The following is a 23,737-nucleotide window of genomic DNA, read 5'->3' as shown; positions in this document are numbered from 1 at the left end:
AAAAATGAGAGATAATGACAGGTTACAGGCTTTTATAGTCATCGGTTGGGCAACCTACATCTTTATATTGGGTTGGTTGGGTGACCAACTCAATATAAACCCTAAAGCAGTTGGGCAACTTGCTTAAACTGGTCACCCAACCGCTTTAAAAATAAACGGTTGGGCAACCTGCATCTTTTATTGAGTTGGTTGGGTGACCAACTCAATATAAACCTTAAAGCAGTTGGGCAACCTGCTTAAAATGGTCACCCAACGGTTGGGCGACCTCCGACAGGGTTGAGCGACCTCTGCATAGCTTTATTTTTCGTGCCTTCGTCCTTATCGCACGCGCCTTCTCTGAGCAACCTGCACCATCTGTGGCCGCGATTCCCTCACCAACCCTCTTTATGATTTGTGTCATAATAGACACGTCACTTCTGACTATACATACATACATACATACATACATACATATTTATACATATGTAAAGAAGAAACAGCGGTTATAAACTTATATATGTCATTTTTTCCTTCTTTTCTCCCTTTTGGGCTGAATGAATATGTATGTATCCGAGAGATGGCAACGATTCCTTTTCAAATCTCCTGCATTCAATTGATTCCTCTCCACGAGTTCATCAATTTAATTAATAATAAGAGAAAAGACAGAGAATGAATTCTTCTTTGCGAGGATGCCACCTCCTCCTTTCAAATGAGCCCCAACGCCATGGATGCAGAGGAGACCAAAGAAACACCACTTAATCCTCCTCTCCTCATTTCTTCCTCTCCTTCTCCTTCTCCTTCTCCTTCTCCCAAGATCGATGTACAAGATGCTTCACAAAGTCGCGCCCTTAACAACAGCAGTAAGAACAGCAGTAATAACAGTAGAGTCATCGACATTGCCAAACCTCCTTCGGCTTTCCACCTCGACATCGAACCCCCCTCCCTCGTTCGCCTGCAGAGCGCTCTCAGAGCCCATGTGGATGCCACCAGCACTTCACGAACTAAAACGAAGCGGAATCGGCATGGGCAGCACGGATTCTCCTCATCTTCTTCCTTTAGAGATGAATGTGGCCGTTTCATTATCGGTGGCAGCTCGGGAGGTTTCTATGTGGGCGATTTGATTGGTGGTTTGCCCCATGGATTTGGACAACATCATATTCCCGTCCCAGATTCGAAGGATTCTCATTTGCTCTATGATGGGCAATGGTTCCATGGTAGCAAGACTGGCTCTGGCTCTATCTTCTATGTCAATGGAGAGGTAGTAAATCAATACAATTGGCTCTTTGTTTTTTTTTTTTGGATAGGAAATCTATATATGCAAATAAAATATGAGGTTGCCCCTTTTTTTAATTGGTTATTGTTGTGTAAATATTTCACTTTTGTATATACCGAAAATCATGAAACCGCTTCTCCTCATTTTGTTTCTTTGTCAGTAATTGTATTTATAAAAATAATGTGATTGTTCCTTTTCTCTTGTTTTTTGCTCACTAAAATTGTACATGCATTTCCAACAAAAGAATAGTAAATCTGTACATACATACATACATTTCCAGCCTAAAAATTCTATGTTTTCAATATCAGTGTTGAAGTAATGGTATTCCCTGTTTTGAAATTTCTTTGGTTTTATATCAATCACAAGGTATCAAAAGTCCCTTCGTGTTTTTTGGGAAGTAATTTTTACATTTGGCATATACATTTTCTACAAAGAAAGGCTTTGTATTTATACCAATGCAAGGTAATGTAAGGAGTATTTCTCGTGGATTTTTCCCTAGTCAGTTTCTACATTTGCTTGTACATCTTTGACAAGCAAAGATCTGGTTCTGCTTAGTAAATTGAACTTTTTCTATTAAGTGGGAGATTCAATTGATGGATTACCCTATGGCTTTGTGCAATATAATACAGTTATTTATTGATGGGGAAGTAATTGATTGATTGCCTCCTATTGGTCATGTTTTTCGGTTTGCAAATTTGTACATCTATACTTACAAAAGATCATGACATTTCCCCTTTATTCTTGTTGGTTTTTGGCTAGTGAAATCTTGTGCATTTATATGCTTATGCTGTACATTTGCATATACATCTCCCCTTTCTTGTGGGTTATTGTTTTGCAATGCATTGCTTGCATATACATCTCTCCTTTTGGTTAGTAAGTTCTGTATGTTTGTTTAAACATCCCCCCCTTTTTCTTGTTTATTGCTTAGTAATTTGTACATTTTTTTCAAGAAATTTGAGATCATTTAAGTAAAATGAATAGAACATTACTCAGAGGAAGTGCTCAACTTCTCTTATGTTTGAGATCCAAATCTGAAGGAATAGAACACTTGAAGGAAACACATATTGGAAAGAAATTTGACATCCAAATGCACGCCTTTTTTATCACAAATAGCTGCAACTTGATTACAATTTGTGCATGTGTACATCATTTGCACATCTGACACATCAAGGATACGTATGCAATAAGGAATGTTTAACAGAGATATGTAGTGCCCAAAAAACTAAAATATCTATGTTCCCAAATTGTGCTTTGATCAGGAATATGAAGGTGATTTGAGAGACAACCAGCGATGGGGACGTGGGTGGATGAAATATAAGGACGGCTCTTTCTATTCTGGAGACTGGTTAAGAGGCAGAAGACATGGCATTGGTTTACGAGTAAAATCTTCTCAATTTTCATTATCTGCATTCTGAAGTGGAAGGAAAAGGAAACTCATCAAAGCTTTCATCGTTTCCGATTCCAAAGGAATGGGAGACAGATTGTGTACTTACATGTGTGATGTGAATAGGTGTTAGAGAATGGGAATTGCTATCATGGTGCATTTTTCAAGGACTCACAAGATGGCTGGGGGACTTTCTATTGGATTTCGGCTGGACGTAAGTTTGAAGGAGAATGGTTGAGAAGTCAACCTTACAGTGGTCAGTATTCCAAAATCGATGTCGACGATCTCAAGCTATTCGGGAAAGTACTCCTTGAATACTGCCCAAATTTGTTTGCGCAAGGAATTCTCGATGAAGCATCTGCCATTTCCCATCCTGAGGTTAGCATTTTAATGAAGACTTATTTTTTGAGGTTAGCATTGAACTAGATTTATTTAAAAGAAAATGAAACATGGAGGAAACCAGTTCTTATGGTGGACATTGACTTTTTGGTTGTAGATGGTGGAATTGAAGTTGCAAAATCCTGTTTTGACGATATTTGATGTTATATTGGCACTTAGAACTACAAGCACAGGTGATCAAAAGTCCAAAGTGCTGTTCAAGACTGTAAGTTTGTAGATTTATAAATCATTTGCATGGACAATAGTTTTTTGTGTCGTATTGAGTTTTGAATACATAAAGGACCTCATAGAAAATAGTAAGGTGCCCTTTCAAGAATTTCAATGGACAATCGACATATGTTAGTTTTTGAATCTATAGAAAGAACCCCATGTAGTTTGAAGTTGCAAAATATATAGTATGCTAGCTCTACAAAAGAGAATATTGTATATATGTATGAATTTGAGCAATTTGCAGCAAGTTGAAAGGAAGGAGAATTTAACTGCCGAACAGTTGCAATTATTGAAGAAAGTGTTTGAAGTGATATCTCCAATGGTTGATAACAATGGTAAACTGCATGTGGTCCACATTCGAAGGATGCTAATCCTTGCAAGGATAAATCCTGATATTGGCCAGGTTCGTTCCATCCGTTCATATAAGTTAATTAACCATTCCACACAAGTATATGATGGATAATTATCCTTTCAGGGGGAGAAATTACTTGCACATCTCAAAGCAAAGGCCATTGGAAAAACTACGATAGGATTGGATGACCTATTGCTTTACATCTTGCAATATCACCATCCATAACATGATCATGAGTGCAGAACATCTCTCAACTTTCAGCATGATCTATATCAATGGTTGCGTTTTTGGTATGATGGGTTTTTTGTGTACATGGAATTACACATAAACATGTAGATAATAGATGTATGCATATGCGTGCATGCCATATATGTGGGCCTTTGTTTGTTACCTTTGCTTTATCTTTATCCTTGGTAAAATGAACATGTACAAATGTTCTGTTTGTAGTTAATGCTTTTCTAAAGCAAGATAAAGCAGATCCAATCCAAGCAACAGAGATGCTGATCATTAAGCTAGAGTTGGTGAACTATGCCGGCCAATAAAGGGTGTATTTTTATTCATCCTTGGCTTGTATGGGTTGTGTTCATTGGATTTAATATATAGGGCTGATTTATACATTCAAGTACTTCTTATGATCCCTACATGTTCTGTGTGAATGGTGAACTCAAATACTCTTATATACTTGCCATTGTTAAACTTCTGTGCAAGCAAAAGAAAATGCAAAATAAGTTCCAATTATTCACAAGATGATTAAGAGTAATATTCTAACTGCAGTTTTACATTTGAATAAAATTTTGTTTTTTCTTGACTCGATGGATCTTCCCCCCTTGGAGCATTCCCAATATTGGCATAATGCTTTGTAGATAGATCTATTAGTAATGTAAGAGAAGTTTTGTAGCGGAAAATCATCATGATAAGAAATTGTGCCATGTACACTTTCACAATATTTGATGGAGGTAACATGTTGTGAATGTTACGTAATGCTTTGCAAAACAATTTATATTGCAACTCTCATGATGAGAACAATCTTGTTTGAAGATAAAGTTGGTGAGAGTTGAGATGCTAATTGACAATGCCTATTTTCTCCAATAAACACGATTTTGGGCACTTTGGACCATTTGGACAGCCCGCAATAATAAGGTCTTAGATTGAAACCAATTACATGAAGGTAGCTTCTTTAAGAAATCCCTTAGGCAATCTCTATTTGATGTCTGCAACTTAGAGACATCACACTCCAAATTTACAACCTTTACTTTGAGTGCTTTAAAGCTCTTTAGTGTCTAATCGACACTTGTATATTTTTCTTTATTCTTTGTCGGTTTTCACCTCACTTTGAGGTTTCCCACTAGTAATAAAAGTGTTACTAAAAAAAAAAAAGAGTTGAGATGCTTTATGAATTGAGCACAAGGAATTTAAGAAGATATGTGTGATGAGGTCATGGATGTGGATATATGTTGGGCTTTGCCTCTGAATGAGGTTTAATTTTGATTTTGGGGCAGATGTTAGAAGAAGGATGAAGGGGATCACATGTTTCTTGAAGACTAACTTTGGATTGGAGTCAAGGTAGATGGTGGCTACGGTGTGGATGAGTATGGGCATGTGCATTTGTAGGCAATGGTTTATTACTTTCGGATCTTGGGGACTTTTCAAACAAGCATAGATCTCAAAATTTCTAATTGAAGCATGCACATAGAGGTTTGTTCAACTTGGTTGGGGTCCTGTTATACACTTGTGTGTTGCCGAACTACAAACTCCACTCACCCAGAAGTACAATACTAGAGTTTGTCCCCTTATTAGCCTTGGTGCACATTCTTGTGTTAGGGGGTTTGAAGCACCAAGGCTGAGACTTGTTGAATGCTGCGTGTTCTCCCTTGAACAAGTTCGTGAGGATCTCTCCATCTTCAACAATGCTTTCAACCTTGAACTATTCTTACACATACTTCACTCTTAGTGTTGCATTCTCAATTGGAAACATTCATTTGTAACATTGAGAATCACTTTCTAACTCAAAGACATTACAAGAAAATGTTTCACTTTGGTTCCATAGGTCATATTTGACCTCCAATTTGGTTGATATTGCATCCTATATGTCTACACAAGCCCATTTTAATTTTCATAATCATCTACTCCCCCCCCCCCCCCCACCTTACTGTATCATATTATAAGCACTTGTAAATCATGATAATGACCCCAATTCCTCTCATTGTTGTAATGGTTTCATTTAAAGGTTGACAAGAAGAACATTGATTTCTTTTTTTATAACGATAGATCATGAGCGTTTCTTGAGAGTTAGATGAGTTCTTGACCTCTCCATCAATCTATAAATGAGTAAGAAGACTATGCATCATGTTATACTCTACACATGATTCTTGTTACACACAATATCTCAATATTTAAAAGGTAATAAAGAAATGGCACGTAGTATCACGATACTTCTGTTAGAAGGTCTATTGCATTATTTCAAGGATAAGAAGTTAAATAATCAATAGGGATTATGTTTTTTGGATTTCAAATAGGAAAGTATTGGGGAGGAGGCAAATTCAGTAATCTCATAATGCATTAATGGGGATTTGGGTAAGTCTTTTTTATAACAACATTATTAAGACGGTAAAAATTTTGATTGCCCTTGAGCTTTCCTTATTTCCTTGGCCAATCCCATTAAAGGATAGAAAAGAACCACGGAGATGCTCAAAGATCACACTACTTTTTAAAAAGGGGAATGAATTGTCCATATGATTGATATGGTCCAAACTCGTGTAGTGGGAAAAAACAAAAGTAAGGGTCATTTACAAAAATAAAGAAAAATCATATGTCCATGTTTTCCTCTATAATAAAATCAAGCCAAGTTACCCAAACATCACTTACAATCACAAGGTAATTGATCAACAAGTTCATTTCCAATATGCACGACAATTAGTACTTAAGTTCATCGTTTATACACTGAAGAAATACATCATGCAAGAGTTGGTGCAACTAGGAATGAATTAGTTGGTTGGGTAAAATCGTATGAATGACAAAGGGTATGGTGTGTAAATTCTGATAATGGTAGGGGTATCAATCGTCATGCGCGATTATGTGGTCAGTAGTAGAGTTTATTACAAATAGAGACATAGTAGAGGTGGCCAAAGGAAAAGTTGATGCAAAACATGAATGTTGTCCCAACACATGATTCATGCGACCCACCATATGGTTTTGGGCAAAAGGGTAGACGTTGTGATTTGCATGTAGGCGCACGTGTGTGAATGATGTCTGTGCATGTTGGGCATGCTCTTGCACCACTTCCGGATTTGGTTGGGCAAAAACCGAGAGTCGCGAGAAGTCATTGAGAACCAAACGCTAAACCCTAAACCCTATCTTAACCCCTAAACCTAAACTCTAAACCACCCTAAATCCTAAACCCTAAACCCAACATTTAGAAATTAGCCCCTCCCAACCCCGAGGGGTATTGATTGGAAATAATAGGAAAGTAGTAATAGTATTTACTATGTAATAACAATGGTCATAATACATATGTACATATGCACGCATGGATTAAAAAAATAAAAACAAAAAACAAGTAGAAAATAAATAGATAGCATAAATAAACAAATAACATAAATAACATAAAATAAATAAATAAATAATATAAATAAATATGTAAATAGCATAAATAAATAAGTAAATAAGTAAATAATATAAATAAATAGCATAAATAAATAATAGAAATAAATAGCATAAATAACATATAGAAATAAATAAGGAAAGAAAGAAAAAATAACTAAAAAAAAAGTAAAGGGAGAGTGAGTATGTATGTTAATGTATGAAAAGGAAGAGAGACAGACGGACTGACGAAGGAACGAGACAGACAAAGACAGGCAGAGACAGAGACAGAGAGAGAGAGAGAGAGAGAGAGAGAGAGAGAGAGAGAGAGAGAGGCGAAGAATTTCCATGGATCGTTACCAGAGGGTGGAGAAGCCTCGCGATGCCTCTTCTGCTCCAGCCATGGAGCAGAACGAGGTCAGGATCACTAGCGTCGGAAGGATGAGGAACTACATCACCTATGCAACCTCCTTGTTCCAGGTACCTCCTCCTCCTCCTCCTCCTCCTCCTCCTCCGTTTCCTTGAATTTACGACTTCTTGAGGTTTCGTGTGATTTTTCAAAAAATATATATTCGTCCTGGTTTCTTGTTGCGGTTCCCCTTAGAATGTGATGTTTTTCTATAACGGAAGAATGTGGAAAGTTGGTTATCAGTGGAGAAAATCATCCTTTTTTATTTTTTTTGCGGATTTTTACAAATGATTCTTCTTGAAGGAAGAGTGTGGAAATCAGGTTAAGGTGGAAATTTAGCATTGTTTTGTGGTTTCTTATGTCAAACAATTCTTCTGCAAGTCACGTCAAAATGTTTTTTCTGAAAGGAAGAGTATGGAAAACAGGTTAAGGTGGAAAATTAGGATTGTTTTGTGGCTTCTTACAAACAATTCTTCTGTAAGTAGAGTGTCGCAAATCACGTCAAAATTTAGGCCAAAATTTGTATTTTCTCCCTATATTCTTTTTTCTATTTGCGTTGTAAAAAAATGATCCCATTTTTAGCATAGAATTCTCCTGAAAGAGGAAGAATTTTGCAAATATTTTGGTCAGAAATTTGTTCAATCCTTTTAACTTCTGTTTCCAAGAGACTCTTTTCTTAATCTTAGGCACTATCTGGTTAGGCTATGTATGGTCTCCATTGATCGTCATATTTTTCTGTTAGAGATACTTATCCTGAAAGAAATGTGTAAATTAAGTCAAGTGTTGCCATCTGTGTGTGTAATTGTTTTCCCTCTTTCTTTTCTGTTCTTGGAAAGGATTCCTAGTTGTTTCCTAGGTTAGGGATTCTAATCGTCGTGTACACATGATTCTTCTCATAGATTGCCAGAATCCAACAATATTATAGGTGTTCTCAAAATATTCATTCAGAAAGTTTGATTCAGTTGTTTCAGAGCAGATTACAGGATGCATCATTTTTGCAACTTTTGAAATTGCTTTTACATAAAGACACAGAATTATCGCTTAAAACAATATTATAAAAACAAGGGAAGGAAAACTATTGCCAGTCTAGACACCTCGAATTTCTGTGTCTATGAGATGGATAAAAAACTATTGCTTCTAAAGAACCAGATGCATGAACCACAGCTGAGACCCTTTATCTGTATGGATTGGTCTAGCGGAAGGATATGCAGTCTGGTTGGCATGAATGCTGGTTGCATTTGTTAACATGACATCTTGTCTGAGTTGGTTTTTTGTGTTTTCATCATGTAAGGTATAAGAATCACAATATCTTGGCTTTTCAGGAACTAAATAGTTTGCAATAAAGGAAATCTATTTTGTTTCAATACCCCCGGAATCTCATCCATTAATTCTTATGTTGAATCCAATCAAGTTTTATTGGAAAAGCTGTTCAAAGATTGCTTTTCATTCTTGGTCCATAATCTAGATTTTTAGTCAGTAGCAAGGAGAGTTTGTGTTGGCGATTCAGGAGGACCATATTTCAGTCTTTTCTTGACCAACATTAGCATGGCATATGCCTCCGATTATGGATTAGATCAGGACAGTGTGTAGAAATTAGGTCAAATACTTGGCGACAAATTTGACTGTGGATAAAATTCTTGCAGTGAAGACGGTGTAATTAATCAAGATCTGTAGCTTGTATCATATGATGGGAGATCTTTTAAAAACTGGGCTTCTCTTTTGCTCTTTTGGTAACAATTTGTGTTCGATGGAATAAAGGTTCAAAAAAATGAGTAGTTTGGTGTGATTTCAATGCATTATGCTTAGATATTTAGTCCCATTTTAGCTGAGGTAAGTTTGTCTCTAAGTTCTACTGGAATGTTACTGGGAAACTTTCAGATTTCCTGACTTTACATATTGTCTAGTCTCTTCAAGATGGCTGTTCCATCATCCATGAACATTGTACTTGACATTTCTTATATGAATTGATATTTGGTTTTATGTTTACCTTAATTCAAATCAAAATTAAAATACTGAATATGAGCTATTTTTGTTGAGTAATGTTATATAATAATATAATATTCTAAGGTAAGCTTCTATATAAAAATTGTGAAGTTTCGTGATTACCTATGGGATAGGCTTTCTTGCCTTGTTAAATAAGACCTGCCTTTCTTTTAGGCAATGCAATCTACCTCAACTTGAAAGAGTGATTTTATTACGTAGCTTATATAGATTATATTGTATCATGGAATTTCTCAGGAAAACGGAACATCAGAGATTGTGCTTAAAGCTATGGGCCGTGCAATAAACAAAGCTGTGACAATAGCTGAGATCATCAAGGTAAAAATTGAGAGTATCACTTAGATGGACTTGAATACTTGAGACAGCGGATTTTTAGCTATTTATGCATCCGTAGTCCCTATGGATGTCAACAGGATGCTGAAGTTCATATATATACCGTTTTTCTCATGGCAGAGAAGAGTTGCAGGGCTTCATCAGATTACTGTAGTTGGATCAAGTGACATAGTTGATGTCTGGGAGCCATTAGAAGAAGGATTACTACCGTATGTGCCAGAATATATAAACAATTATTGTGTTACACATACTCTGAATTTTTATCTAGGAGAAATCTATTCTATTGCAGGTTGGAACAAACTCGTCACGTGTCCATGATCTCTATCACACTTTCTATCAAAGAATTGGATACAACCTCCAGTGGGTAGGTTTTTTATACCTTCTGTTGTTTCATCGGATGTATGAATAAATGGAACGCTTGAATAGCGAAGCGATTGATAGCAGATACCAGCCACCTATTCCCACAGAACTTGTGAAACCATTGGCAGAATTTGAAAATGATGGAGGTAATGGATGTGTAAAGGTTCATTGACATAGTTTTAGCATGCTTTCTATCTTCTTATATTGTTTCATGGCTCTCAGGAGTTTCACCAAAAGGAGGGAGAGGCAGGGGACGAGGACGAGGAAGATTTAGAGGTCGAGGTCGGGGTCAAGGAGGAGGAAGAGGAAGAGGAAGTGGTAAGTTTGTCACTAATGTTTAAAGAGTGCTTTGTTCATGCAATGGCTCATGGATTAACAAGTGAACTATGCAGATTATTACAATGATGAGGGTGATTGGGCTCCTGCTCGTGAACAAGGTAGAGGACGTGGGAGGGGTTTTGGATCAAGGGGTCGTGGCGGGGGTTATTCACGTACAGTTGATACTTTCCAAGACATTGGTAGCTATGAGGATTCAAATATCGTGCAAGAGGATGGTTTTGTTAGAGGTCGAGGTATATTTTGGCTTTTCATATCTAAAAAGCACATGTTTTGTTTTTGAAAGGCTGATTTTGAAAGTATTTTGAAAGGTGTAAAGCCTGCACTTCCAAGATTAAAAGATGTCCACTTTTTTATATTTTAAAAAATAGGGAAATTGACCATAATACCATTATTAGTCAAGTAAATTCTGGAAAAGCCACTGGTACATCGGTAATTTTTCCTAAATCATTACGTGTTATATGAACATAGGTAAGTTGAGGAGAGGCAGTGTGCACCACATTGTGCTTTGCCTATCTCATACCAAAACCATCTGAAATTTTTAAAAATTACTTAAGGATGTCCACTTTTTTATATTTTAAAAAATAGGGAAATTGACCATAATACCATTATTAGTCAAGTAAATTCTGGAAAAGCCACTGGTACATCGGTAATTTTTCCTAAATCATTACGTGTTATATGAACATAGGTAAGTTGAGGAGAGGCAGTGTGCACCACATTGTGCTTTGCCTATCTCATACCAAAACCATCTGAAATTTTTAAAAATTACTTAAGTGCCATTGGGCTATTGATGCTCTTTGTGAAATACCCCCAAATAATGTGGTATATTAGTGCTTCTATGTTTAAAAGTACTCATGTTGGTAAACATAGTATTAATGCATGCAATGTCATCTGCAAATATCCTTTTTACAACTCTACACTTGTTTCACAGGCCGTGGACGTGGTAGAGGAAGAGGGCGCGGCAGGGCCAGAGGTCGTGGCTTTCAGCAAGAAGCCTAATCTGTAGTGAATGTGTAATGCATTAAAAAACTGGCTCAGGTATAGATTGGAACTGTGAGTACTACAAGGGGTTTAGATTTTGTTGCTTTGTTTTGAGCCAATAGTTCTAAAGAGTAAAAAAGTTTTCTTCTGCGCTGAATGAAGTTGTGTCTTTTGTAGCTTGTCTTCAAATATCATTTTTTCCCATTCTTTTGAAAGTCTTTATAAAAAGTGTAAACTGTATACACTGTTTGAATCTGAAGATCTTGTAAATTCAAATATTGTATTTAAATTGACCTGTGATGATGTTAGCCCGACGATGTTTCCTCAACAATGTGCAAGTCATTGGTTTTCATGTTTCCTGGACGATGGCAAGATGGAGGTGTTGTAACCTGTATTATATGAAATGCATTGTCACCCCTTTTAACATGCAAATGCTTTGTGGCACTTCAAGATATGAGACATTGGAATCTATATGAAAGTGGTAATGACATTTAGAGTGTTGTTGATACAAGATGATGGTTTAATAATGCTCGTTGATGTGAAGAAATGATGAAATACCATTCCTACACTTAAGAGCATGTTGTATGGTCACATCATTATATTAGAATTTGGATATGGCCCTCCAATGCATGATGAAAGTGATTGATTGTGTTCTCCCTAATGGCTCTCATTTCATTGTATAGGCCTTGGTTTTGTGGAATGAGTGACCTATTCCCCTGTTCATGAGCATAACTCTCATCCTTCACTAGGAATATTTAGTGAGTTCCGAAAATCCTTGAAATTTTTATTTTTTTCATAGTTAAATGCATTACAATTTATTTGAGGTGGAAATCCAAAAGAATAAAGAGAAATGTACTAGTATTGATTAGACACATTTGCAGAAGCACCCAAAGTAAAAGTAAAAGTTTGAACCAAAGACCATACTATTGTAGGCCATCTACATGGTTCAATGTACCATATATCTTGTCCATTGGAAGAAATAGGCAATTATGGAGATGCAACTCAAAATATGTCCATATTGATATACCAAGCATGTTTTCCTATCGGGGTTGTCAATTGTGTAAGTGCCACAAAGCATTTGAATGCTTTTGAAACCATGAAAGTTATACATTTGAAGTAGCAAATTTTGTTACTCACATTTTGTATGTCTCAATTATAGGGTCGAAGACAATAATTGAAATTGAAGCTAGTGAATAAACCATGATTAGTCCATGTGCAAATAAGTCATGGAATTAAGCTATTCACGCAGAGGGGTCATATTGCACTTACTATAGTTCGATATGAAATTCAATAATTTATCTTTACAATTTTAAATCCGTCATTATTACTCAAGATTTGGATACTTTTGTGAAACCATGAAGTTAGAGACAAAATACCTTGTCAATAATGCATTTTGGAAGCACCTAAAATGATTGCCCATGTATAATAACAATGGATAGTTGTAGTTGCATATAAAATGCACTTTTATGACAACCTCTATGAATTTGACAATTCACCACAAATTATGCATGAAGAAGTGTTTGACTTATAATGTTAGCCAAATATTCGAGACACAATTATGCTAAATCATGCCTTGACAATTGCCGGTTGGAAAAAAATTCTTTTTGGGTATCAAATGGCTAAATCTTCTTTCCATCATACATGCATTATTAGTGCTACCATGCTTTATTTTCTATGTACAATATTACATCCTTGACATCATCCCTGAATTCTATATTAAGTTTGATAGGATTTGCATCATAACATGGAGCTCTCCCTTTTTGTGCTAGTTAATTTATCACCAAAAAATTCTAGAAAATCCAAATTAGTAAATTTATTCTTCTTTGTCTTTGTCATCCTAAACCACTTTGGCACATGCTCTTTCTTAGCACATGATGTTTTTGTAGGGTTTCTTCTTGGATTTGTGGTTTCAAGTGTTCTTAAATATCACAGATATATCGTGGGTGCATTGTTTCATTTATCAGGCTAGAAATATACAATGATTTGTTAACAAGTTTAAGTATAGATGCATTATGCTACATATATCTAGTGAATAAAATGATTATTTCACAAAATGAATAAAATGTAGCGCCAGGGTAAGCTAATTACAATATAAGAGAGAGAGAGAGAGAGAGAGAGAGAGAGAGAGAGCATATCTATCCATCCAATGAATCTAATATGTATGTATGTACATATATTTGCATAATATGCAGTATATATATTTCTTTTGATAATTTGTGAGAATATGAATGTATGTATGTATTTATAAGGTTATAAAAGAAGAGATGGGTGATCTTATCTTTTGGTTTTAAACTTCGTCTGTCTCTGTTTCTGTTTCTGTGTCTCCACCATAAATAATGCCCACGTCTCTGCTTACTCCTGTCCCTGCTACTGCCCATCGCCATCGCCATAGCCATAGCCATGGACGCCTTTCCCTCTTACCCTCCTCTGCAACCTCAACCACATCTTCCCTCTCCTTCTCATCGTTACCCCAACCCAATGCCAAGAGCAAGTCAAAGCTCCTCCCGAAGCTGAAGCTCCCCCTCCTCCCTTTCTCTTCGCGCTCCCATCGCTCCTGTGCCATGGATACATCCTGCAAGGTGCAGATCATCACACAGGAGAGATTCTCGGAGGACGTCCTTTCCTCGGATCTCCCTGTCCTCGTCGGCTTCTGCGCTGATTGGTGTGGCCCTTGCAAGCTCATCGGTCCCATCCTTGACACCGTCTCAAAGGTTGGTCTTCCTGTCTCTTTTTCGCTTGTCAATTCTTCCTTTTGGTTCTCTGGTTTGTTCCAGATTTGAATGTAGATCGATTTCTTTGGTTTTCCCCCCATTATGACATATAGGCACTCATGTCATAGACATGGTGTTGTATGACATTTCACTGACATGTGCCATTTGGCCTTTTCATAGACATATATCGTATAGCATTTCATGGAAAGGGGTTGTCTGTCACTGACATATGACAGGGTTTATGCTGGCATATGATATGCACATTCTAGGTATATATAATGTCACATATAGAAGTTGTATGCCATATATTCATATGCTGTACCTAATAACTATGTATGCTTTTCTGATCGGGATGCAATTGCATTGTGAAAGCAAAATACTAACGAAACATTTAAAATTTATGGGTTTTACATATCATTGAATCAATTTAGTGGAAAGATGGTGGTGGTGGTGTTGATATTTTCATGTCATTGGGAGGCTAGGAACATGGCCTATGCAACCCAAAAACAGAAATACAAGAGAGTATCCTTTGTTGATGGTAAAGGGTCACACAATATGGCAAAGGTATTTCTTCTGAAGTTTTGGAGGGGGTGAAGGTATGGGGCATAACAAAGGATAAAGACAAAGACAAGAGACATTTTTTATCAATGAAAGAGAGAGTTCAAAGCTACAAAACAATAGTCTTTTATTGGCTTTTGGAAAACCATTTTTTTATCAATGTAATAGAGAACTCGAAGCTACAAGTCACGACGGGATGAGACATCTAGAGCCTTGACTATTTTAAAATCGTTCTATAGATTCCAACTACATTGGTAGCTAAGGACCTCATAGCTCCATAATGCTCCAACTCCACTAGGCAACTTGATTGGACGGATAACAAGAACTACCTTTGTGCTCAAGTAGAGACACGTGTGCGTGCCTAAGAGACGGGAGCTAATGTGTGCTCTAGCATGTATGGTGAGGGCAGTTTGTACCTAGAAAAGGTGATGTTTTTGGTTTCATCTCTTTGGTGGTGTTATGTGAGGGTTACAAAAAAGCCTTATTTATCATGGAATCTTTTGATGCATCTTCAAAGGATCTCAACATTTTGCTTTTGTGTGTCTTTTGAACTTTTTTATTTGTTTGTCATGAAATTTTAAGAAATCAATGTATGTTGTTTTCTGAACCTTAAGTGTGTAGTCCCAATCCTCTCCATGCTCATATTCTTGATGGGAAGTGATGTTGCCTCAAGAATTAGGGTAACTTCAGGGCATTATATTTATACTTCAATAAACGTCATAAAAAACATTTCTGGACATTTCCAACCTCTTTCTATTAGAGAGAGAGAGAGAGAGAACTATGGAGATGGTTGTAGCTCACTTGATAAAGTAGTGCTGCAGAGACAAAAAAGAGGGATGCATTCACCTCTACATTTCGCAATGGTATCTAGTTATTAGGAAGGTTGGTACCTGGATGGGATGGATTAGTCAATATTTGGATTATCTCTAGGGTAAAGATCTAATATGCAAAAAAAAGAGAAACCAATGAATTACAGATATTATAAAAATATTTTGAAGCCAAATGTCATGAGATATGTTTTGGTTAACGTATGTATATATGATTAACTATTTTTTTCATTCTGTAAACAAGAAAATCTTTTACTACACATTTTACATGCCACTAGTAATTTGGAAATTCTTTTAAAATTTAGCGAGTCCGTCGCGAACAGAGCTTCTTAAATTATCCATGAATGATTGAAATTTTAGTCTTATGATTATGAAAGGTATTTGAACTCATGGGCAAAGCTCTCAAATTTTTTGTATTGTTTGTTTTCTAGTAAAAGCCTATTAGTAAATTGTTTGTGGTTTGGATGAAATGTTTGAAAATATTTGTGAAGGCTCCCCAAAATTTTCCATCTTTATGTAAATTGTGTCAGTTTTTTAAAACATTATATGTATATCATATTGAATATTGGTCAAAAAAGTTTCGATATTTCCGTTACATACATTCATGTAACGTTTTGCCTTGGAATGAAAACATTAAATTGTGCTTTGAAATTGTTAAAGATATTATGCATGGTTTAAACCCATTCTTCTTTCTTTATACAGCAATTTGACGGATCAATGAAAACTTTGAAGATTGATACGGATGCTAGTCCAGATCTTGTGAAAGAATATGATGTGTATGGGTTACCAACACTTATTCTGTTCAAAGATGGTAAGGAAGTGCCAAACAGTCGTAGGGAAGGTACAATCAATGCGAAGAAATTGAAGGAATTGTTGGATGAGCTTCTTACCACCTCATAACATTTGTTTTTGTAACATGGCATAATCATGATTTATTGTTGTGTACCATTGTATTGTATAATTGCCCCTTATCTTGGAATATAAAGATTTTGTTGTATTGGCTTAGGTTTTACAATATTGGCTTGCCTACATTATACCCACTAACATAGATTAACATACTGGTGATTTGGAGATGGTTGCCCGAGAATTCCATCCATGATCATTATCCTTGAGCTGTATCCCAAAGTTCCATCCATGTAGTGGAGTGATTTGGGAGATGATTTACACGCATGAATAAATTCACAATGGTCTAAAGTTTTCATCAAGTCTGATGTAATTGCAGGAATGTTTAATTAGGTTTGCCCCTTATTAGAATCGTGTAATCCCAGTCTAGTTCAATCTTCTGAGTTTTATTAAACATTTGTAAGAGTCTGTTATATTTCAGTTCCAATGTATTTCAATCTTCTTAGATCAAAGATCCTATAGAAGGTAAGCAAATGACTGTTAAAGGAAAGACAAGAAAGGGGTTGACATGCCTCCCTAGCTCCACAGGAGTATATAAGTTTGGATGTGTAGAGCATATAAGCTAATCTGTGAAGAGCGATTACTTCTCAGATCAAAGATCCTAAAAGGTAAGCAAATTAATGAACAAAGGAAAGATACAAACTGTTGCTTCTCTTCATCTTTCAATTCAAAAAATTGGAAAGATGGGTAGTAAAGGCATGGGGAAGGGGGCCTTTCTGGCTGCTCACTTCTTCCCCCACCCTTGCCAAATCTGAATCAGTCGAAAGGATAATATCCCCAATCTATGTTAATTCTGAGTTCACATAATCTATGTTGGGAGTAAGGATGGGATGTTCAACCATGGGCTATTCTGAAATACTCCCCCCTCGGGAATCTATACATTCCTTATCAATGTGTGGATGGCTATCTCTTGAGCAAAAGCTGATGAATTTCGGGCTAGATGTGAGAGACAGCGCAGCTGATAAAGCATATTCAGGGACCAGGAACCAGGGGATCACCCTCATCATTTGACGGGTCTTAGAGCATGCTGTCTACTGAAGCAGCTCACAGCCACAAGCTATCTACAGTGTGATAGATATTCTGCATTGCGGGAGGGACTCCCATGTAGTTTGTCTCCTTGTGGAAAAGGTTTTTGCATATAGCAGTTAAGACTTTGTTGAAGACCTACAACCCGATTTAGCTTTTGTTTCTGTGGTGAGGATATTCCTGCATTGGGTGGTCTTCACATTGCATCGAATTAAACCACATTGTCCACTATTTGTACAGAATATCTATCTACAGAATGATAGATATTCTGCATTGCGGGAGGGACTCCCAGGTAGTTTGTCTCCTTGTGGAAAAGGTTTTTGGGTTTTTGCATATAGCAGTTAAGACTTTGTTGAAGGCCTACAACCCGATTTAGCTTTTTTTACTGTGGAGAGGATATTCCTGCATTGGGTGGTCTTCGCATTGCATCAAATTAAACCACATTGTCCACTGTTTGTACAGGCACCCGTCAATTCCTCTGAGTTTCTCTTGTGAATGTATTCCTCTGAGTTTCTCTTGTGAATGTATTCCGCAGTGCGGATTCTTCATACGTTAGCTACAGCACTGCACGACTCAATAGGTGCAGCACTTAGTATCCATTGTTTACAGCAAGGACTACTGGGGTATCTATTCCCATTTTCTCCCTAAAGAGATTGACATGCCTCCCTAGGCCAACAGGAGGACATTAGTTTGGATGTACACTCTCAAATCAAAGATCCTAAAAGGTAAGCAAATGAGTGTATAAAGGAAATACAATAGAGACATTGCCATGCTTACCTAATCCAAATGTTACAGTTACATAGATCAAATGCATGATCCTAACATATTCAGTGCAAAGAACCTGACGCTCATGTGATCACTGTTTTATATAGAAAAATGAAAAGTGATACACAGTTTACTGTAATACAATGTCTATTTTAGACATCTAAATCAACCAATGATAATATACACACCTTATAGCTATGACTCAAACTGAGTTACAGTCAAATCATAAACGTACTGTAAAAAACTAGATAGAGCAATTCTTGAGACTAATTTTCCATGTTACAAAAAATACTATATTAGAGAAATTTTTGAGACTTACAGAATCATATTTACAAATTTTCCATTCCACAAAATCCTACATCTTAGATACCCGCAATGAGGCAGAGACATCTGTCTGTCGCCATGAACAAAATCTTATTTTGTTGTGTATTATAACAAAACGAGAAATCCATGGAATGAGGGATATACCCCCAAACCAATCAATTCAAACAATTGGTCAATTACAAGCATTCCATGAATATTCTTCGGAAACAAAATATTCACCAATGGTTGTAGTCTCGTGACCAAACCATTACCTTTCTTCCTGTTTGTTCAATGGGATAAACCTTTGTTGACCATCAAGTAGCAACCATCAAGTTGCCATAGGTTATGAAACGCCACTGCTTGTTTATACTTTCCATCAATAGACATTGCTCAACTCTTCATCGCATGGTGGCCTTCACAATGACACTATCACCCAGACACTGAACATTAATGTTTTGCAATATCTTTACTGTGTTCTATAAAGCTATAGACGTTTAATTACCTATTGCATGTGTTTCCAATTACTAATGATTAGGGCATGTTAGATTAAAACATTGCAAAAGAAAGTTTCTTGGACAATTCAAAGGATACTTTTATACATTCAAACCCATCAATGAGAGAAACAATTGACAGCTTTTATAATGTTCATACTCATAATCCTTTGCAATATGTATGTAGTGTGCAAGTTTCAAAACACTACCCTACAGCAAAAGCATCATTTGTAAACAAAAATATAATGATCGGATATGTTAAGAACAAAGAAAATACACTCTTTGAAGGCAAATGTGCTTATACAACGATGATACTGTTTCAAGGACGTGGTGAAAGATGAGCGCCTATGCCTGAGAAAGTACTCCGAGAAATGGCCATACATAAAAAGAAGGTTAACCTTTAATTAATAAGATTAATCTTATCAAAAAAAGAATTCCCAGATCTTCAACGTTACCATAAATTTGCTGTTCAAATGATCTTCTCAAACCATTTCCAAAAGTATCTCAAATCTCAAATAGCATTACAATTTTAACCCTTGGAACTCTATTGCATATTACACTGTTAGTATTGTTTACAAAATCTAGAAGACTGTCAACCCGTCTTACAGCACATATCTTAAACCAGAGTTATATTTCTTATTGACATGCTCAAAAGACTTGCGTGTATTTTAAAACACATGCCTTGCTTACCATGATACCAACATGAACCCAACCTGGAGATACATTCTGCACAATCCCAACTGGAGAACGCATTCTGATCTATCTGTTATTAATATAGAAATTTGATAATAGAAGTTTGTTCAAAAGGCTCATCACACAATTAAAGACATAAAACAAATATTCAGGTTTAAGACTAGGGGTTTGGTTTATTACACTTGATAATTAGATCGGCAATGTATTTGTATTAAATTACATAAAGCAGAACTTACATTAAATAAACACAAATTCTAACATACTAGCATCTCATTATATTGAATGTTATCTCAGACGCTAATATTCCCAAATGACAAAACAACAAAATCAGAAGATAAATGAAATGAGTGCATGTTTTTAAATACATTTTGACTAACCACTAGTACACTGAATCTGACCTACTGTTTCCCTGTGTTAGTCGATTAGTTTTAGTTCAGCAAAGTTTTAGTTCAGCAAATTCTATAACAAAAGATTTTGCGTTACAGTGATCAGTCAATGAATTTTATGACTTGAATCACCATTTGATGGGCAATATCGATAACCATTCTCCACAATGGTAAGGAATAAGCAGAGCAACACATTCTTCAATACATGCATGAAATCAATGGCATTTGCCAAAATTACTGGACGTGCCCTCACTCTTAATATTCAGCTAGCGCTTAAATAACATCCTCTCCTCCAAATTAGGTTTTTCATCTCCAATTAATTAATACTAATATTATGTCATTTCAGTTTCATTTCAGAATGTTAAACGTTCTTGTTTACTTGGTTCAGTCTTTGACATTCATTTACTTTCAGTCACCAGTTAGATCCCGTTGCCTTGTTAATTACTTTTCGTTTGTCGTCTATGTTAGGTTTACAACCATGTTCATCAGTAAATTGCATGCAATATCCCCTGATGCTCCCCCTTGACTTATAATCGGCAAAAATTATTGATCGTCCTCCATTGTCGGTCCCATTTTTGTTTTACGTCCACATATGAGTTAGTTGTTCGTGGCAGTTAGTTATCCCACATGTTTAGGTTATGGTTAGTAACGATTTGTTTTTTTCACTACTATACTAATAAAATTCAATGACACCCACAGCATGCACTCGAGTAAACAGAGACAACCCACGGGGAGAAGGTAGATCCCCTCTCCCCAAAAGAAAAATAGTTACTCTTTTTATTGCTTGGTGATCCACCCCGTGAGCGCACCCATAGGGGAAGGATCATATCATCACCTATAGACTGAGGAGAAAGGTCAAACTTGAAGACATCCACAAGGAATTGAATTCCTTACTACATCAGGCAGAAGAGAGCACTTGCAGCCATGCCTTTCAATCAGACCTGCAACAAATTCACATATAAGAATATTTCATCATAATGACACAGCAAAGTACAATTTGGACACTACGAGAAGGTAATGCCTGGAACATTAGAGAGGACAAAAAAGACAAACTAAGAATGGAAAGAGATTCACAATTCATTTATTCATTTCCAGGTGATTATTGACTCAAGGGAACTGTGTCAAGACTAAGTGGAATATTAATCTTTTTAATCTGAACAAAAGTTACAAAAATGAATGATGCTTTCAAGACTATGGTGGTGTATAAAAAAATACCCCACCAACAAACATTATCATCAAAAACATGAACAATTTCATAAAAAAATGTTGTGCGAGTGTCCATGACTATACGGCTAACAAGCACTAAGCAATGGCTGCAGATATATGTCGTAAGCGATAAATCTAAATGATCTCGATGGAAACTAGGACTTCGCTACAAATATAGACTGAGAATTGACACAAAAAAAAAGCACAGCCGACACAGAAAGAAAAAGGAGAGGAGAGGAGAGGAGAGGAGAGGGAAAAAAGGAAGCAATTAAGGAAGGGGGGTTAGAAAAGACGAGATCTGATACTTACAAAAAGGAAGTCATGGAAGAAAAATTTCAGGGAAGAAATCCTTACCTCGAAAAGAAAAGAAAACCGAGCGTGAGATCTGAGGAGGAATTATGGAAGCCTCGCTTAGCTTCGTTACGTCTGCAGAAGCCATGGAACCATCATCGACACGAGAAACGCAGACAGACAGACAGACAGTCAGAGAGAAAGTATATATATGAATGTATAGTAACTTGGGGCTTGGATAACCGCCTTTAAAAATGGGCGGTTTCACACTTGGGCGGCCGCCCATAGTAAGGTCGGCTTCACCTTCCTTATAACTGGTTTGAGCTCGGTTCGGCAATTGCTCAAGCCGAACCGACCCGGTTTGGGTATCGGTTCGGTTCAAGTTTGAAAACCCCCGGTTCGGTTAAGGTTTAACCAGTTTCATTTGGACAAGGCCAAACCGGGTCATCTTATTAGTAAATCGGCTTGGGTTAACCCTTCCCGATCACGATATTTTGAATAGATTTGGACACATTTGGATGATCCTCTTTGTTGTTTTTTTTTTAAAAAGCCGAAACCGAACCGTTGCCAAATCCTTGTATCCACGCTCCACTCTTCGCATACGTTGGATTCCTCAACTGACACACAAGAGGCCATCTGGGGAGACAATGAGCCACTACAAACCTTAAACCCTTTATTTTGCACCTTCTTTTTACGCTTTGGGCTCTCCCGGTATATGTATAGTCAACAAAATTGAAAATTGTGGTTTTTTCTCCCTAGTATAAAATGAGAGTATTAAAAAGCAATACTTCAATTTTCCTCCTCTAACTCAAATTAACAATTACAAGCCTATGTTTACTCTATATTAAATTTCTAATGTTTCAAAGATTGTATGATTATCGCATGTAATGGGGTATTGAACTTATAATGCTTCAAATTAAACCATGTGATCTTTAGTGTGCCCAATTCATATATCCCACATTAAAGTATGTGAGTAGTCCCTAATTATTCTATTTCATTTCTATGCAATTAAGCATGATTTTAAAACTAATAACTTGGTCGTGCCAATAAATGTTTAAAGCAAAGTTTCAAACCAGACAATGCACCCTTCTAAAAGATGAGTGGTTTGAATAGAAATGGATGAGGTTTTCTTCAATTCTTTACACATAGATTTCCATTCCTTTAATGTGTACATGAGTGAAGCCAACAAACTTTCTTGTAATTATTTAGGCATATTCCTTGAATATGCTTACTAGTACGCAGTGTTGAAATGTCAATATTTCTTATTATCTACATATAAAGACAAACACACACAAAGGAGACTCACCAATCAATTTGAAAAAGATTCCTAGTGGCTTAAGTAATCGTATTGCATATTGTTTTATCTAGATGAGACTAACGACTTCTTATTCTTTAAATAAATCTTCTTCTCATCAAATGTCCCTACATACTGTCTCTTAAGGAAGTCATGATCATGACATGGTAGGTCGCTTCCGGGTATAATTCGTATGCTTATTCAAGCCTTAATTGAAAGCGTCACACAATGTTAGTTTCTACAATATAAACAGAACCAAGACACCAAAAAGTAATTTCAATTTTATGTATTTGCAATATTATTTTTGGCTTCAGCCTTAATAATTTGAACTAGAATACCTTTTATTCAAGGAATCTTCTCGAAAATTCTAATAGTTATGACATTTGTTAGCCAACAAGAAACATGTGAGTTATATTAAAATGAGTGTGTTGAGAATTAAAGCCAAAACAATACTAGATTAATGAAGTAAAATAACTCAAATGAATTCCATTATAGATAAGAAGAACAAGAGGCACAAGATTATGTCAACGATTGCATTGAATTTGAATGGTTTGATGTCATTAAGATATTCCATGTATATAGTACTCCTAGTCATATGCATGTTCACCACCTAGTTGTTGATGCACACTTACCACTTAATGATCATGTGTAGCTATCACATAATGTGTAATGATAATTAATAATGTA

At 36.3% G+C, this 23,737-nt stretch overlaps 3 protein-coding genes and 1 long non-coding RNA gene across 7 annotated transcripts; 3 read left to right on the top strand and 1 right to left on the bottom strand.

The window, feature by feature from the left end:
• Positions 1–661: 661 nt before the first annotated feature.
• Positions 662–4,357, top strand: LOC147859268 (uncharacterized). 3 transcript variants are annotated; one of them, XR_015530406.1, is made up of 7 exons: positions 663–1,237; positions 2,512–2,631; positions 2,763–3,014; positions 3,133–3,240; positions 3,490–3,648; positions 3,721–3,887; positions 4,045–4,357. XR_015530406.1 is itself a non-coding variant. In XM_087326559.1 (6 exons), exons 1-6 carry the CDS (start codon positions 689–691, stop codon positions 3,820–3,822), a joined length of 1,290 nt encoding a protein of 429 aa, XP_087182685.1. In that variant the 5' UTR covers positions 663–688; the 3' UTR covers positions 3,823–4,357. The 3 variants fall into 3 exon arrangements, 2 of the variants coding, with proteins under 2 accessions (XP_087182686.1, XP_087182685.1); XM_087326559.1 differs by having other exon boundaries at positions 3,721–4,357; XM_087326560.1 differs by lacking the exons at positions 3,721–3,887; positions 4,045–4,357 and having other exon boundaries at positions 662–1,237; positions 3,133–3,208; positions 3,490–3,617.
• A 3,083-nt stretch (positions 4,358–7,440) lies between these two features.
• LOC147859267 (uncharacterized) lies at positions 7,441–11,910 on the top strand. Of its 2 annotated transcripts, none has more exons than XM_087325540.1 (8): positions 7,441–7,656; positions 9,824–9,904; positions 10,040–10,128; positions 10,209–10,283; positions 10,364–10,425; positions 10,505–10,597; positions 10,672–10,851; positions 11,547–11,910. In XM_087325540.1, exons 1-8 carry the CDS (start codon positions 7,525–7,527, stop codon positions 11,612–11,614), a joined length of 780 nt encoding a protein of 259 aa, XP_087181666.1. In that variant the 5' UTR covers positions 7,441–7,524; the 3' UTR covers positions 11,615–11,910. The 2 variants fall into 2 exon arrangements, with proteins under 2 accessions (XP_087181666.1, XP_087181665.1); XM_087325539.1 differs by having other exon boundaries at positions 7,442–7,656; positions 10,502–10,597.
• A 2,007-nt stretch (positions 11,911–13,917) lies between these two features.
• THX (thioredoxin X) lies at positions 13,918–16,693 on the top strand. The gene is made up of 2 exons (XM_087325541.1): positions 13,918–14,307; positions 16,395–16,693. The coding sequence occupies exons 1-2, from the start codon at positions 13,933–13,935 to the stop codon at positions 16,590–16,592; spliced, it is 573 nt and encodes a 190-aa protein (XP_087181667.1). The 5' UTR covers positions 13,918–13,932; the 3' UTR covers positions 16,593–16,693.
• Positions 16,694–20,981: 4,288 nt separating this feature from the next.
• Positions 20,982–21,978, bottom strand: LOC147859265 (uncharacterized). Its single transcript, XR_015530404.1, has 2 exons — positions 21,820–21,978; positions 20,982–21,200 (listed from the first exon to the last, which is right to left on the bottom strand). It is a non-coding gene; the product is annotated as an uncharacterized LOC147859265 (long non-coding RNA).
• Between the last annotated feature and the right edge of the window lie 1,759 nt (positions 21,979–23,737).

Source organism: Azolla caroliniana, unplaced genomic scaffold, assembly GCF_043228905.1.
Source record: "Azolla caroliniana isolate FFs.n. ecotype wild unplaced genomic scaffold, voAzoCaro1.0.p SCAF_10, whole genome shotgun sequence".
Classification (NCBI taxonomy): domain Eukaryota; kingdom Viridiplantae; phylum Streptophyta; class Polypodiopsida; order Salviniales; family Salviniaceae; genus Azolla; species Azolla caroliniana.
Note: the sequence above shows the minus strand (reverse complement) of the source record. Positions and strands in the feature narration are given on the sequence as shown.